At 36.8% G+C, this 13,782-nt stretch overlaps 2 protein-coding genes across 2 annotated transcripts in view; one reads left to right on the top strand and one right to left on the bottom strand.

Annotated features, from left to right (window-relative positions):
* Positions 1-13,782, bottom strand: part of LOC126053268 (splicing factor 3B subunit 1) — a 647,576-nt gene that overhangs the window by 17,680 nt on the left and 616,114 nt on the right. The window contains exons 54-60 of the mRNA XM_049790888.1: positions 11,294-11,386; positions 5,812-5,988; positions 4,631-4,792; positions 3,661-3,861; positions 2,634-2,795; positions 945-1,130; positions 107-244 (exon numbers count right to left, since the gene is read on the bottom strand). Of these exons, the coding sequence (XP_049646845.1) occupies positions 107-244; positions 945-1,130; positions 2,634-2,795; positions 3,661-3,861; positions 4,631-4,792; positions 5,812-5,988; positions 11,294-11,386 (1,119 nt within the window). The remainder of the gene's footprint in view (positions 1-106; positions 245-944; positions 1,131-2,633; positions 2,796-3,660; positions 3,862-4,630; positions 4,793-5,811; positions 5,989-11,293; positions 11,387-13,782) is intronic.
* Positions 3,879-10,615, top strand: LOC126038379 (baculoviral IAP repeat-containing protein 5.1-like). The gene is made up of 5 exons (XM_049800132.1): positions 3,879-3,923; positions 6,983-7,205; positions 8,269-8,378; positions 8,704-8,818; positions 10,275-10,615. The coding sequence occupies exons 2-5, from the start codon at positions 7,068-7,070 to the stop codon at positions 10,458-10,460; spliced, it is 549 nt and encodes a 182-aa protein (XP_049656089.1). The 5' UTR covers positions 3,879-3,923; positions 6,983-7,067; the 3' UTR covers positions 10,461-10,615.

A 13,782-nucleotide genomic window follows, 5' to 3' on the forward strand; every position in this document is an offset into this window, starting at 1 on the left:
TACAATAAGGTACAGTAAAAACTGAAAAAAAAGTCTGAACATACTAATTTGGAGACAGAGTAGAAAGTTACAGTAAGATGGTGTGTGACTTTTACTCTTTACATACCTGTGTAAGAAGAATGTTATCAAATAACAGTTGCGTTTCTGACTGATCCTTGGCAATATCAGCATTTGCGTTCATTCCAAATACCTCCGGGGAAGGATTCAGTGGAAGTGTCTTTGTATATTCAATATAGCTTTGGTGCTGAAAAAAAGAAATGTTCTAGACTTAAAAGGAGATGCAGAAACAGCCCATGACAGGCTGCAAGCTGTGTCTCAAAACCACTACAGACTTTCCTAGAGTAACAAATACAGTGTAAACTAAGATATAAAGGAAATACAGGGGCTGACTGTGCCTCAGCTTCCTTTGGCCTATTCTCTTACCCTGAAATCAGGATTGGCTTTGCGTAAATAATTTCTGACAAAATTTCTGACAGCTGTTGGAAATTCTCTTACAAAGTAAGATACCTAGCGCAAGGGGCTGCAGCCCCTTTCTGGGCCCACTGCTTGCCAAGTTTTGCTGATGTGTAACATAACTCTCCTGTGCAATAAATTAAGCTGATGACTATGTTCTTTCTACCTCCAGCAGACATGATCAACTAATTCTCTTATGCCTATTTTATAAAGCTTTTAACTTCAGCAGGCTGTGTTTCTCCCTTATTGTCCCTAAGCATGCTGACTCACACAGAACAAGGTCAATTTAATTGGCAGTAGTTGAGGGTTCTTTTCACATCATTTCTGTTTCTTAGGAGTCACTGAAACAAGTCCTAATAGAATGTGAGATTAAGCCACAAAAGCAAGCAGTGACAGCAGTAAGCACTGAGGCACATATCGATGTCAGGAAAGATAGATCTATATTTTAAAAATATAAGCTGTTGGGAATTCTGTTGTTCTGGGATACTTACATCTCCTTCAGGAGGAGCAAAATAAAGGCCACTTGGATCAAATTTATAATCTACATTTGTAATGATTTCTGAGCAAAAGAACATGTTCAGAATGCTACGGAGCGTACGCCGATCCCAGTCATCAGTGACTCTGCCACCATAATTACATTCTCCAGTCATATAGCGAAGAGCATCAAGTGGCATCTCCTGAAAAAAAGCAAGACAATGATCTCAACTGCTGTCTAGCACTTCTATGGACAGCCATATTGGTATCATTGTAATTTATTTGGAAGTCATCTAGAATTCTTACTGGAAAGTTTAAAAGCTGTTATTTACTTTTGCTAGTTCATGCTTGTACCATTGATCTCCTGTTCTTCAAATACTTTAATAATCATCTATCAAGTCACCCAGCACTGCTTCTTTTGAAGAATAATAGCACCAAAAATAACCATAGTAATGCAGCTGGAACTCCCTGAGTACAAGTTCATGGAAAACTTTTCTGAAAGTATCTCTACTTGTTTGGCTATACATACTTATAAAATAAATGTATGCTGTCACAGGGCTATAGCTGTGCTTATATATTTTTTTTTTTTTTTTTTTTTTTTTTTTTTTTTTTTTAAATAAAAGCAAACATGCTTAAAGTCTTGAGGGCAGGAGAAGCTGGATTCCTCTTAGGTGCATAAAAGGAACAAATTATGAGTGATGAGATAAATTGTTTACAGGAAGTCAGGGCAAGAGTGGGTGACACACTGAGAACTGAGGTAAAGCAAACCAGTTGAAAAAAGTACCAGGAAATCTGTTTACTATGTACAAGTTACTATCTTTTGGGGGGGATGGATGGGGGGACAAAGTGGGGGGGGAGGAGGCGGGGAAGCTTCCCTCCCTCCTAGGCACCATATTTGCTTATAAGCTTTGGTCCTATAATGGGAGGACATCCCCTCAGACACACCCCACACCCCCCCAGGCCTTCATTCTCTGGCAGGAAAACAAACGTACACCTTCATGCAGTTGCTTTCTCATGCTGAATCACAAGTTACCTATTAACCACATGGATAACCAAAAACACTGCAGGCTGACAGTGGTTTGAAAATAACACCCCGTTCCTGCCCCCAGCCATAACTTTAACAGATTCTGGCTATAGTGGGTTGCCTAGGAAGCTGGAACATAGAGAAGTGTCACGTATTGCTAGCAAATTGCAGAGGGGCTTCTATGAACCACTGCCTAGATCTGCGAACAGGGAAGGAAACACCATCTGCCAAATTTACACAAATAGATCAAGGTTGTTATTAATCTGCAACAGTCCAGCATCTAGTATTATCCCTATCATTAAGTAAATCACAGTTGGCAATTAAGTAGTTTAATATGATATTTCACAGCTTGCAGTAACATTGCCAACAGCTGAATCCACAGCTCCTGCCTAAGGACAGGATAAGTTTCCAATGAATAAGGCAACTAACTACATGAAACAAACACTGCTCTGTTTTGCATGGCAGAACTTCTAAATTGTAATTTGAAAGTTTCCCACATTAGTTATATGCTGATCATGGTACACTAACCATTTGAAATGAATTGCAAGTAGACCTTGGTTTCTAATTCATTGCCCCCACTAAACTGTTGCTGTGGCAGCACTCAGCCTGCAATTGGTACATGCACCAACAGCCCTAGAAAGTGCAAGCGAGGCCCGGTGACTGCTGTGAGAGGTTGCTATACCTCGTACTGGTTGAGGAAGATGTGCAGCTGCTGCACACTGATGCGCAGGTCAGTCTCATTGAACTCGTACGGAATGTTCCAACCCAATGGCCCAAAATTCCGCCTTTCTTGCACCAGTGCGTGGAAGAAGCAGAGGCCATACAGCAATGTCTTGAACTCAGCCTTAAAACCAAATGCAAGACCATTAATAATTCATAGCTGGTTTAAACCATTTCATTTTTTCTCACCTGCACAGCAGTGCTGAGTCAGTCAAAACCCAGTCAGTGTCTGAGTCACTCAAAACCCAGCATCTCCTGCTCTGGTAACATACTGTTTATGAGTCAGGGGTAGCTTTTTCTTGACATAAAACAACCTTCAGCAAGAAGTCATCAAATTGTCGTAAGCATCAGTTCTAAATAGTGTCTTAAACCACTGTGAACCCTCAAAGCAATTTCATTTTTAAAACTATGTATCCATGGATATGTAATTAATATACATGACACATACAACTATGTGTATGAGACCATGTACCTATGAAATATATATTTTTTTTTTTTACACCATTGTATTATAAAACATCGTTCACAAAATATTTCTGCTTTTTTTCTTCTCATTATCAAGATAGGATTTCAGGCCCTTAAAGAAAAACTTCAGATAGGAACTTTTGTTTCATTTTTCAATTGAGACCATTTAGTAAAGTATATGACCTCATTTAGAGGTCATACATTAGAAAAATAATGTAAAATACGCTTGCAAACAGACATTTAATTATGAAAAGAGTGATTAGGATTTTTCCCAGTCTTACTTTTTGGTTTTTAAACTAGAGAGCTGTATTATTAATGCCATAGCACAAAATGTCAATTGAAGAAGTAGGAGACGAGCAATAAAATAAAAATTAAATTTACTTCACTATTGCCAGTAATCAAAACCAGTTTCGTTGCAGTGGAAGACAACTATTTAATTTGGGAGGGTTTTTCCCCCTGTGACATACACAGTCGTCAGGGTCTGCTTTAACTGATTTACAAAGTTACAATACAACATTACTAACAGGTTTTCTGCAGCTGTTGAAGAAGTCAGGATCAGATATTGGATCCATCAGGTATGAACGGATTATATTGGCCCGTAAACCTTTTGGTGCTTCATTAGTCATCTTCACTCCATTCTGAAGTACAGACACTGGGAACGTGGCAGATGGGTAACTGGTGAGCCAAATTCGGAAATCTGGATGTGTTGTATCAGGGTTTAGCTCCTACAATAAACACATATAGATACAGGCAATTGGAAGACACAACAGATTAATATATACCTCAAGTATTATAATTAAAGCTTTTTTCTTTCTTTTTTTTTTTTTAATGGGAAAATACACCAGTCCAAAATTTAATTTCTTAGATGCTTATATGTGATTATAGCAAAGTCACAGTCATCAATGACTCAATGACAACTTGCCTTCTATAGCTGGTGTATTTTTATTCAACACTTCAGTATTTTGAACTAAAATTTGTCCTCTCTGTGCATGTTTGTGGAACATAAGAACAAAACCAAGTGCAAGCTCTGTACTACAAGAGCAATGGAATGTATACTTTGCCCATTTACTGCACTTACTGTCACACAGCTGTTCTGGGAAGGCCTATAGCAATAATATGTATACATCAGAAATGTGTTGGGGGGGGGGGGGGGGCGAAGAAATATACACCAGTACCTCTTTGGAAACCTATAGCTGTTCAAGAGGAAAATTCCTTAGCATGCTGCTTTTCTGCAGCAATAGACATATGATGAAAGCTCTTGGCCTGAAGAAACTGTTGTAGCAGCTGGGATTTACCATTCAAGGAATGGGCCAGACCCACCATGTTTGTGAGCACTTTCTACCCCAGCAGGCAGAAGGAAAAAGACAGAATCAATATGTGATGATTACCCTTATATAATGGGAATCATCACAAAGTATACTAAGCTGGCTTTTCACTCACCTGTATGGATCAGGCACAGGTTCAAAAGTATTAATAAGATAATACTTTTTTTACCTCACAGACTCTTTCTAGTATTGGCATCCATGAACTTGCTAGATGGCAATTTTGCAGAACTATCCATGTTCCTTCCTTCACTGCCTTCTCTATCATTTTCATGGCTATTGGACCTTGGCCTTGACCAAGTGACAGAGAACTAAGCTTTGTACCACCATATCCCTGCATATAGAAAGCATATTATAAGAAAGAATAATATGGCATAAATACACTAAACCTTCTAGTATGACAGTTCACATCTATATGTATTCTTGAAACAGTTAATGTACAGTATCTTTCAAAAACCAGTCTAAATCTTTTTTTCATGTCATTCCAGTTGACTAAAACCTTTTATCTATCTTCCAGTGAAAAGCTCCAACTACACATCCATTTAATCAGGAACTGTAAAATTTTGACAGTTTCAAAATACTCCTGAAAACAGTATGCTCTTTAAGGAGGTAGACCACCTACTATAAAACGCAGGATACATTTGCAGTTTGGTGGTTGGAGACTTGAAGTATGTCTGTCATTCTCAACAGCCCAGAATTCTGACAGAATAATAATCAGCAAATGCAAGAAATACATCTTACCAGAAAACAGCAACTTTCTAGTATTATAACAGTACTCTTCTACATAAGAACTAGTTTAGGCTGTTAGGTATTTTTTTGTTTTAAATGCCATAATGACAGTGAAAGCCAACAAAAATCCATATTTGAATTCTGAGGTACAAATGCTACCCAAGACCCTATGGTCCTATATTATTATAGTGTTTTTTATTAAGTAATATATTACACATAATGCTTATTAGAAAAAAAATACCATTTTCAGATAAGATTCCTTAAAATTAATATTTAAACCATTAGGGTTTTTTTCCATTTGAGATTACACAAACTAATTAGTTAAATAGATCATGACATCCCAACATTATAAAATATGCCAAAAATATTTAACATACAATTACTTATAAACAATAGACAAATTATTCATTCCTAAAAACAATTCACCTACACTAATCAGTGCTTTGTATCAAAGAGAATAATGAGATCCATTTTAACATGTTTTGGGGCCGTTAAAAACAGGTTTTTGAGCTTACTTTGCCAATTCAACTTTTACTTAAAAAAAGGTCCTTCATAAAAACATATGCGTGCACACACACACACAAGCATCAACTATATTAAAAAAGTCTGGAGATATTAAAATACCTGATCATCAGCAAACTTAAGAAGGGCTGCCATGGGGTCGGCACCAGGAGAAAGTATAAATATCAGTGGTGCACAAGAATGACTATCAGAAAATGCTTTTGACAAATCAAATGGAGGTGGCTCAATAAACGAACGGCCCAGGTTGTGAATGATAAATTCCCGCACCATTGGTATTAGCTAAAAAAAAAAAAAAAAAAAAAAAAAAAAAAAAAGGAAAATAGAATTAAAGTGTCCTATTTTTTGTGTAAGCATTAACATATATTCCTCTAAACATTTTAATATAAATTTCAAGGACAGTATTCCTGCATATAAAATTAGATACAAGTACAGTCCCAGAGAAATCAGTTATTTAGCATGTGTAAATCTAAGCAAAACAGATGCTCTAAAAGGGTTGAAATTGGAAGTCCTATGCAAATGATCCTTAATCTCATTTCTGTCACCACATCTGGACAGACTAATGTGCTGGTATAGGAAGCCGATTTTTTTCAGCACTTGCTCCATCTGTATTATGGAGGGGATTTCAATTTTCAAGTCTCATAATGTAACACCTTTCAAAGGTGTCAAGATCTTGGCTTAGAAAACTGCTGTGTACAGCAGTCTTGTACTCACCAGAGTTTAAACTTCATACTGAAGTTAACTGGGCTCTGTACCAAAATGAGAAACAATTTATAAAATGACAGCTTAATGCTTTGATCCTGTAAACCCTTACAGATATAATTCTTTTAAATATCACCATTCATTCTATCTCTGGACACACTCTAGAATATTTTACAATAACCACCTCCCCTTTAAAGAAATGCAACAGTATTTGCAAACATGATACTAAGATTTAATCTCTGAACATGAAATTCAAGAAATGCTAAAAGTTTCAAATAGCAATGTAAATGCAACTGTTTTGGTCACAATCAGTATAATATTTTTAAAAATTTTATGTGTAAAATTGCTGTATTCATAACTAGAGTTTTTAATGTGCATTTTTGACATTTCAGCTATGAAATGTGTAATTTTCATACTGCATTAGAATAGGTGCTTTCAGTTAATGAATATATAGTGTGCCACGTACACAGAATGTGACACAGCAGAAAAAAAAATCCAGTAGCTTCATTTCTCTTGATTGTCCTGCTCATGAACTCACCTGTGGTTTTACTTACTTTAAAACTTTGCTTTACAGGTGCAATGTGTCACCAATTAGTATAATGCCTTAAATTCAAGAGCAGGAGAGAGGCTCTGGGCTATGCTAATTGCAGGCTTTACAGATGGAGATGCTCCTGAAAGAGCTTTGTTTGGCTTCCAAGCTCTTGAGTGATTTTAAGGATATGTATGAATATGAGAACCGTTTAAGAACCTTCGCAAACTGGCCTTTTATAGAGAACTGCAAGTGCACTCCAGAGAACGTAAGTCTGAAAATGGATATTTTAACTATGCCTTATTTTTTATGTACTGTGCCTGAATGTGAAGTCATTCTCAAGAAGAGTTGTGAACTTCCACTAAACCTGAAGATAAAAAGTTGAATACTCCAACTTTGCTCTGTGCCCTGCTCAGAAATACTGTGGTAGGATGACTAGCTTCTGCATGTTCAGCTCACTAGTCTAGCTACAGAATTTAACATAGTTACTTTTCTTGGTTTCACTTTTTTTGTTCTTGTCACTTAAAAGTTAATTTCTTGTATTATGTAGTCTCCCTGCTTGCAAATTTTCATTCATAAAAAGGCCTGCATTAGAAGAAACAAGTACACATCCAGCAAGAAGGATGAAGTAGCAGAATGATCACTACTTAAAATTCAGAAATTAAAATTATTTATGTTTTAGAGAACTTAATGCTTATGTCCCTGCAGGCTTTGACTTGGGCATTAAAAAAAAATCCACGTGACTTCTACTTTGGCATACACATGAAATGTCCAGGTTGGATCTCAGATGTCATACTGCAAGAGTTATCTGAGGTGTGAAGTTTGATAACTAAAACAAACTTAATTTTTAGTGTTCTGACCAGATGTGATTCTAAAGCGACAGGAAAACATAGAAGTTAAAGATGTAGCATTTTACTCACATAAGTTATATTTAAAAGTTCTTTATGTCCATGGTTGTATGCTATGTTCTTTCTCTGAAAGTATTCTTTAAAGTCCTGGCTATGGCAGGTCTCATGCACTGCTACTGAAATAGCTGTGTAGCATGACATCTGCTAAGAGTTATCTGGTAGAACAAAGCTACTCCAGTAGCCTGCAAATACCACAGCTATGCAGAAATCTGTTTACTACTTGTAGCCTATTCCTTGTTGCTCTACTAGTTGCTTATTTACCTGCTTGCAGTCCTCACACTTAAAATTTATTTTTCAGCCCAATCTGTGCTGATAGACATTGTGGGGAAAGGCATTATTTGCAAGCTCTCGGAAACAGTTTGCATATGTGAACATGAGCAGTGTGTTGGATGAGGCTCTAAACTTCTAAACTGTCACCTGCAGATGGCAAAGGCGGGCTTTGTCCACTGTCCAAGTGCAAATGAACCAGACGTGGCAAAATGTTTCTTTTGCTTGATAGAACTGGAGGGCTGGGAACCAAATGATGACCCATGGTAAGCACAGATGTAACAATGTTCTTGAAGTATTCCTCCAAACTGCTTTGACAACATCCCCTTACTCATAAAATTACCAATTTCTCTGTAACAGTTTACAAAACTGAAGCCTACTGGAAGTTTTTCTTACCCAGTAACCTTGAAATAGTTCAACTAGCTTTCATCTGAGATCCACTAAAATCTATTTCATGTTTTCTGTATGACACTTTTTCTACTGATAGACAGGTGAAGTACTGAAGAGACCCATCTGTTCACATTTCTTCATCTCTTGAAAAGTAGCTTTCATGCGTTTAGTACCTGTTCTTATTGTGGGTTTATGTTGCAGGGAGGAACACACCAAACGTCACAGCTGTGACTTTTTATGCCTTACTAAGCACTTTGATGACCTGACAATGGAGGAGTACTACATGCTGGAGATGACACGGCTGAGAACCTTCCTTGTAAGTGTTAACCAAATAATCTTAATATAAGATTCAAAGCTAGAATGTAGACAAGAACTTCCATCTCTAAGATTTCCAAGCATCAGTAAGGAGTGATTATATAAGGCTAGAACATGACTTATGCTGAAGTAATGACTTACATACATTATTGGCTAAGAAATCTGCATCTAAACACTTCTCAGTGTAGTCTATTGCCTAGCTTTTGAAGGAAAACCCATTTCCTTTAGAAATCTTTTTCCAACAACTCATTCCAGCAGAAAAAATATCTTGGGTGTAATAATCAATCAATCCAGAAAGCTCTACAATGACTAGCTCTGTCTTTCTCAGGAGGGATGAATAACACGTGAAAAGACAAAATTTGACCAGACCATTGCTTCACGTGTCCAATTTTACATGTAAATCAGTCTAATGAAGCTTTCTAACATTAAAGCCCACTTCAAATGTTTTACAGTTATCCAGTTTTACTCCTTCCCACTTCTGGGATTTCATGCATGCCATTATGTTGACATATACAAAAGCACACAAAACTGAGCTGCTTCAACTAGTTAATCAAGATCAGCTGACCTCTCATACATGACCCCTAATCTATGGGTAGTAAGAATCAAGTGAACCAGGTTCCCTGATGAGGCACACTAAAGGTTCTGCATCTTACTACTTGGTGGGTTTGCACAAGTAAGGTCTTTGCCTTTCTGATAATGTTGCATATTGAAAATATACCTGGTGACTGTCAAGGTTAAATTCCCTATACAACAGAATCAAATACATAAAAATAGGATCACATGCCACAGTAGGAGCACTCTGATAGCTTAAAAGGTGGACTAAGAGTGAAAAGATGATGTTATCTCACCTGAACAGCAAATGATTTAGAGTAGTGTTTCACAGTACAAAAGGGGTCTTGGCCATAATATTACTTTATTTCCAAGTACAGCATATAGAAAACTTGAAGCAGCAGCTTCAAGTGGGGACACTTTGCCACCAGGAATACTATCACCAATAGCGTGGAGGTCTATGCATTAGGGCTGATCCAGAGCATGCTGCCATCTTGAAGCACTAATACCCTCATGCATCCTGAGAAGTGAGATCATGCCTCTTCACACAGAAGAAAAATCAAACTGAACTCTCCCTCCCTGTTGTAATGTAAAATACAGCTAAACAGTAGGTTCACAATTTACTTTAAATGTATACTAGACATATGCAAAAGTGGTCACTGAACTGAGCCCTACTGGCAAGGCTGGTGGATAAGTTTCTGAATCAAATAGGGGTATGCATATGAAATATCTGTCAAACTGCCCTGCATCAATCAGACAGAAGTATTACTGACCAGAGCCAAAAGTAGACTTCTAAACTAGAATTAGTGGCAGACCAGTGGGTTTTTGAGGATCCAAGTTTTTAATGTAGTTGAACTAAACAGTTAAATTGCTCAACTGAAAGTCTCAATCTTTTGCTTTGCTTTAAGTGCAAAACTGGCAGAAGCGTAATAAACTCTTTTGAAGAAGAAGTCACCGCAACTAGGCAGCGTCTTGTGGATAACTTTGTGTCCAAACATCAGTATACAGCGCCGCTGCCAGTGCCTCTCCATCCTGATCCAACTGCCCAACATTCTGAAAGCTCATATTGCCAGTCAAAAAAAATCCAGAAGTGAAGTGTGAAGTTTGACTCTAAAAGTTTCTGTTCTTTATACAGTACAAACATTCACATTTTTAACTGAGTACTAATATAAAGCTAAACAGCTGTGCAAGGAGATGTAGAATTCCTTTCATAGGCTCTCTGGAACAGAGGTCCTATACTAACGCCTATCTTTCACAATGTGCTTTATCATTATGGCTAGGTGTGGACTAATAGTGCCACTAACCTGTGATTATATGAAAAATGTCTAAGCGAATACTTGTGTTCTGGTTTTTAGTAGGTTGACTTTTTTGGAATAAAGATTCACAACTGTGACCACCTATTGTGATCTGTGCCATATTCAAGCCTTACAGCTAGAGAAACTCAAATCAGAACAGTTCTGCTTCAAAAAACTTTCCATAGAACAAAATGGATCTGTGTGTCTGCAATAATTGCTACCTTTAAGCATCTACATTATCTACACTCATGTTTACCATTAAATTCTCTTCCTAGATCGGATAAAGTTTACCATAGATAGTGACATCCATCAAAAAAATTACATAAGCAAAAATAGCAGGTGTACTGAAAAAAAAGTCACAAGGTTTGTAAGTCTCAAGGAGGAAGAGGTCTGGGGATTTTTGGTGTGTACACAAACTTAAAAAAAAGCTAAAGGCCTACCCTTCTGTTTTAAAAAGTTTTTTCATTATAAGTTCAAACTTTTTTTAAAAAAAATCTCATTAAACTCTATTTTCCTTTATGATAGACTGTTGTAGAACGGTTATAGTCAACCATTCAAATGCATACTTGCAAATACTTTTGGCTTCTAAGATGGACAGACCTTTCTGAATGAGGTGAAAGTTTTGTACGTACTTTGTCAGGCCTCAGGCAGCGAATGATAAGCATCCTTTGGAACTCCCCCAACTTGTCTTGCCACTCTGCAGGAAAATCCTCATGCTGGGGATCCTAAAAACATATGTATTTCAACATTCTTTAAAGCATTTGTGAATTATCTATAGCAAGAGTAAATTATCTTTTAACTTGACACATCAATCCATGATGTATTTTTTCTTAATCTACAGAAATGGCATTGACATGCTTAAAGCTTTAAAAAAAAAAATTAAATACATGTTTCTCTAAGAAGCTTCTCTTATAGCAGAGAAGTCATAGTAATTTTTAAGTGTTTAACAGATAATAACCCAAAGTTTTTCTCTAGAAGGTGGAGAAGGAATGAGGTGGAGGAAAACTGAAAATGGACTTTACCTCCCTCTTTCTGTTAGAACTGAATTATGGTGTCAGTCTTTAGTATTACAATGATAACCATATAATCAATGACAATCACATTACAGTATTACATGATAACTGAATTAGGTTGCATCTGAATGCAGAAAATGACTGCAGGAAAACAAGAATCAGAAAATTAAGTCAAACAATACACCAGAGAACTTAGTTTGTAAATGGCCTATGAATAATCCAGCTGTTATATTGTTATTGCAGTTATCAGATTAGGAACAGTAGTCTGTGTGGCAGGTTAACTTCTTATTAGACTGAAGTACAGCACCAGCTGGGTGTGCCTTTTTGGAAACTGGTATTACAGCTCTGCTGGTGAGCCTCTTAGGCTTGCCTGTAGAGGGTTGGGCAAAGAGGTATGCAGACAGACCTGCTCAAACTGTCTTCTGAGCAAATTTGATTTAGCATATCAAATCATAATGGAGCTCATATTCTGCTCAGGATCTGGAGCCTAGGTCCCTCCCTCCCCAACTTCTAAGCACTTAGTTTCAAGTCAGAATCCAGAATGCTGCATTATATTTATATTAATATATGGGAAAAATGGGTACCTCAGAATGACATCTATAACAGCTGTTGAAGAGTTCAGCTAAAAATTTGCAAGTGTTGTAGAAAACTGAGTGAATTAGGAAACACTGAGTGAAGGTTGCACTGAAGACTGAGTTGTGCCACTGTGCCAAAATCTCTTTACTTCTCCATGAGAAGAGATGCATCAGTAGCTTTGAGATTAAGTCAGCCAGCTAGAGGAGAACTGAGTTTCAGTCCCTACTCCAAGATATGCAATACAACTTTAGATAAAATACAATGAATCCTTGAATTGGGGAGTTGAAGTCAGGTCTCCCCTACTTTTGGAAGCAACCTGATCAACAGACAGTATGATGAGAAAAGTGCATCTCAAACTTCTTTGAAAAACATTCATATTCTGTGTATGGTTGGTGATGACAAAGTGGCTCAAAGCATCACTGATTTTGTGCCCTCTTTAACTCACATGCATGAAACTGCCCTTCATTTAAATTTGTGTATCACTGACAAGACAAGAAAAAGAGCTGGTTGCATATTACTGGGGATAAACTACACTGATAAAAAAAAATACCGCTATTAAAAAGGAATCTTCCCTAAGACCCATTAACTAGCATTTTTGAAATTCTAGTGCATTCACATGAAAGTACTAGTATTAAAGCTAGATAGGTAACTAAAATGTGTTCATATAAGTAAAAGGCATAGCAACTCTTCTATATCAGGACAGAGATAATGCTATTCCTTTTGATCTAGCACTCCAGGATCAGTAACTGAATGTTCCTGGCTTCAGCATTACTGTTTATTAGATTCTTTATCAGTTAACTGATGACCTGATACTATAGACCTCATTTTATTGAATACCACTTAAATGAAGGAATTTCTGTTTATTTCAGTTTGACTGCGTGAATGCTCACATAACTATCACATACATCTTGAATCTTTACTCTGCAGGTCAGCACCTTTCATTTATATTAGGCATTGCTTTAAAAAGCTATAATTCGAAAGTACATAATGAAATAGTCCCCTCTCTCAATCTCTTTTTCAAATGTCATCATTTCTCTGTTAATTTTCCAAGTGACTATCTCCCAAAGAAGAACTAAAGCCCTCAACTTGCTGTATCTTTCTGTAAATGCCCAAGAAAAGCTTTATCTCTGCTATTTGTCTGTTTCCTGCAACTTGGACAACTGAAGGAGCTGCAGCTGCTTAGTTTCTTTAATGTCTCTCATCATACACTTATGAGCATTTCCAACCAAAAATTAATTCTTTTCCTCTCTGCATACTTTCAGCCCATTTTTTAAATAGAAAGGATTTCTAAATCCTTGACATTTACAATTAATAAAACATACAATTAATCTTTTTGAAATGTGTGTAAGAAGTCCAGAGTCATTTGACTGAATATTGGCAATAAATTTTCATCATTTAAGTTCACAGTGAGAAAAGTGGTTCAATGGACTAGCACAAATGGACAGTATTATCTGAACATGGAAATGGTTATGGTCAGATGGTGCAAGTAGGAAAGAAGGATAAATTTTTTAATCATTTGTTCAGGATGTATG

Source organism: Accipiter gentilis, chromosome 1 (assembly GCF_929443795.1).
Source record: "Accipiter gentilis chromosome 1, bAccGen1.1, whole genome shotgun sequence".
In the NCBI taxonomy this organism is placed as follows: Eukaryota; Metazoa; Chordata; class Aves; order Accipitriformes; family Accipitridae; genus Astur; species Astur gentilis.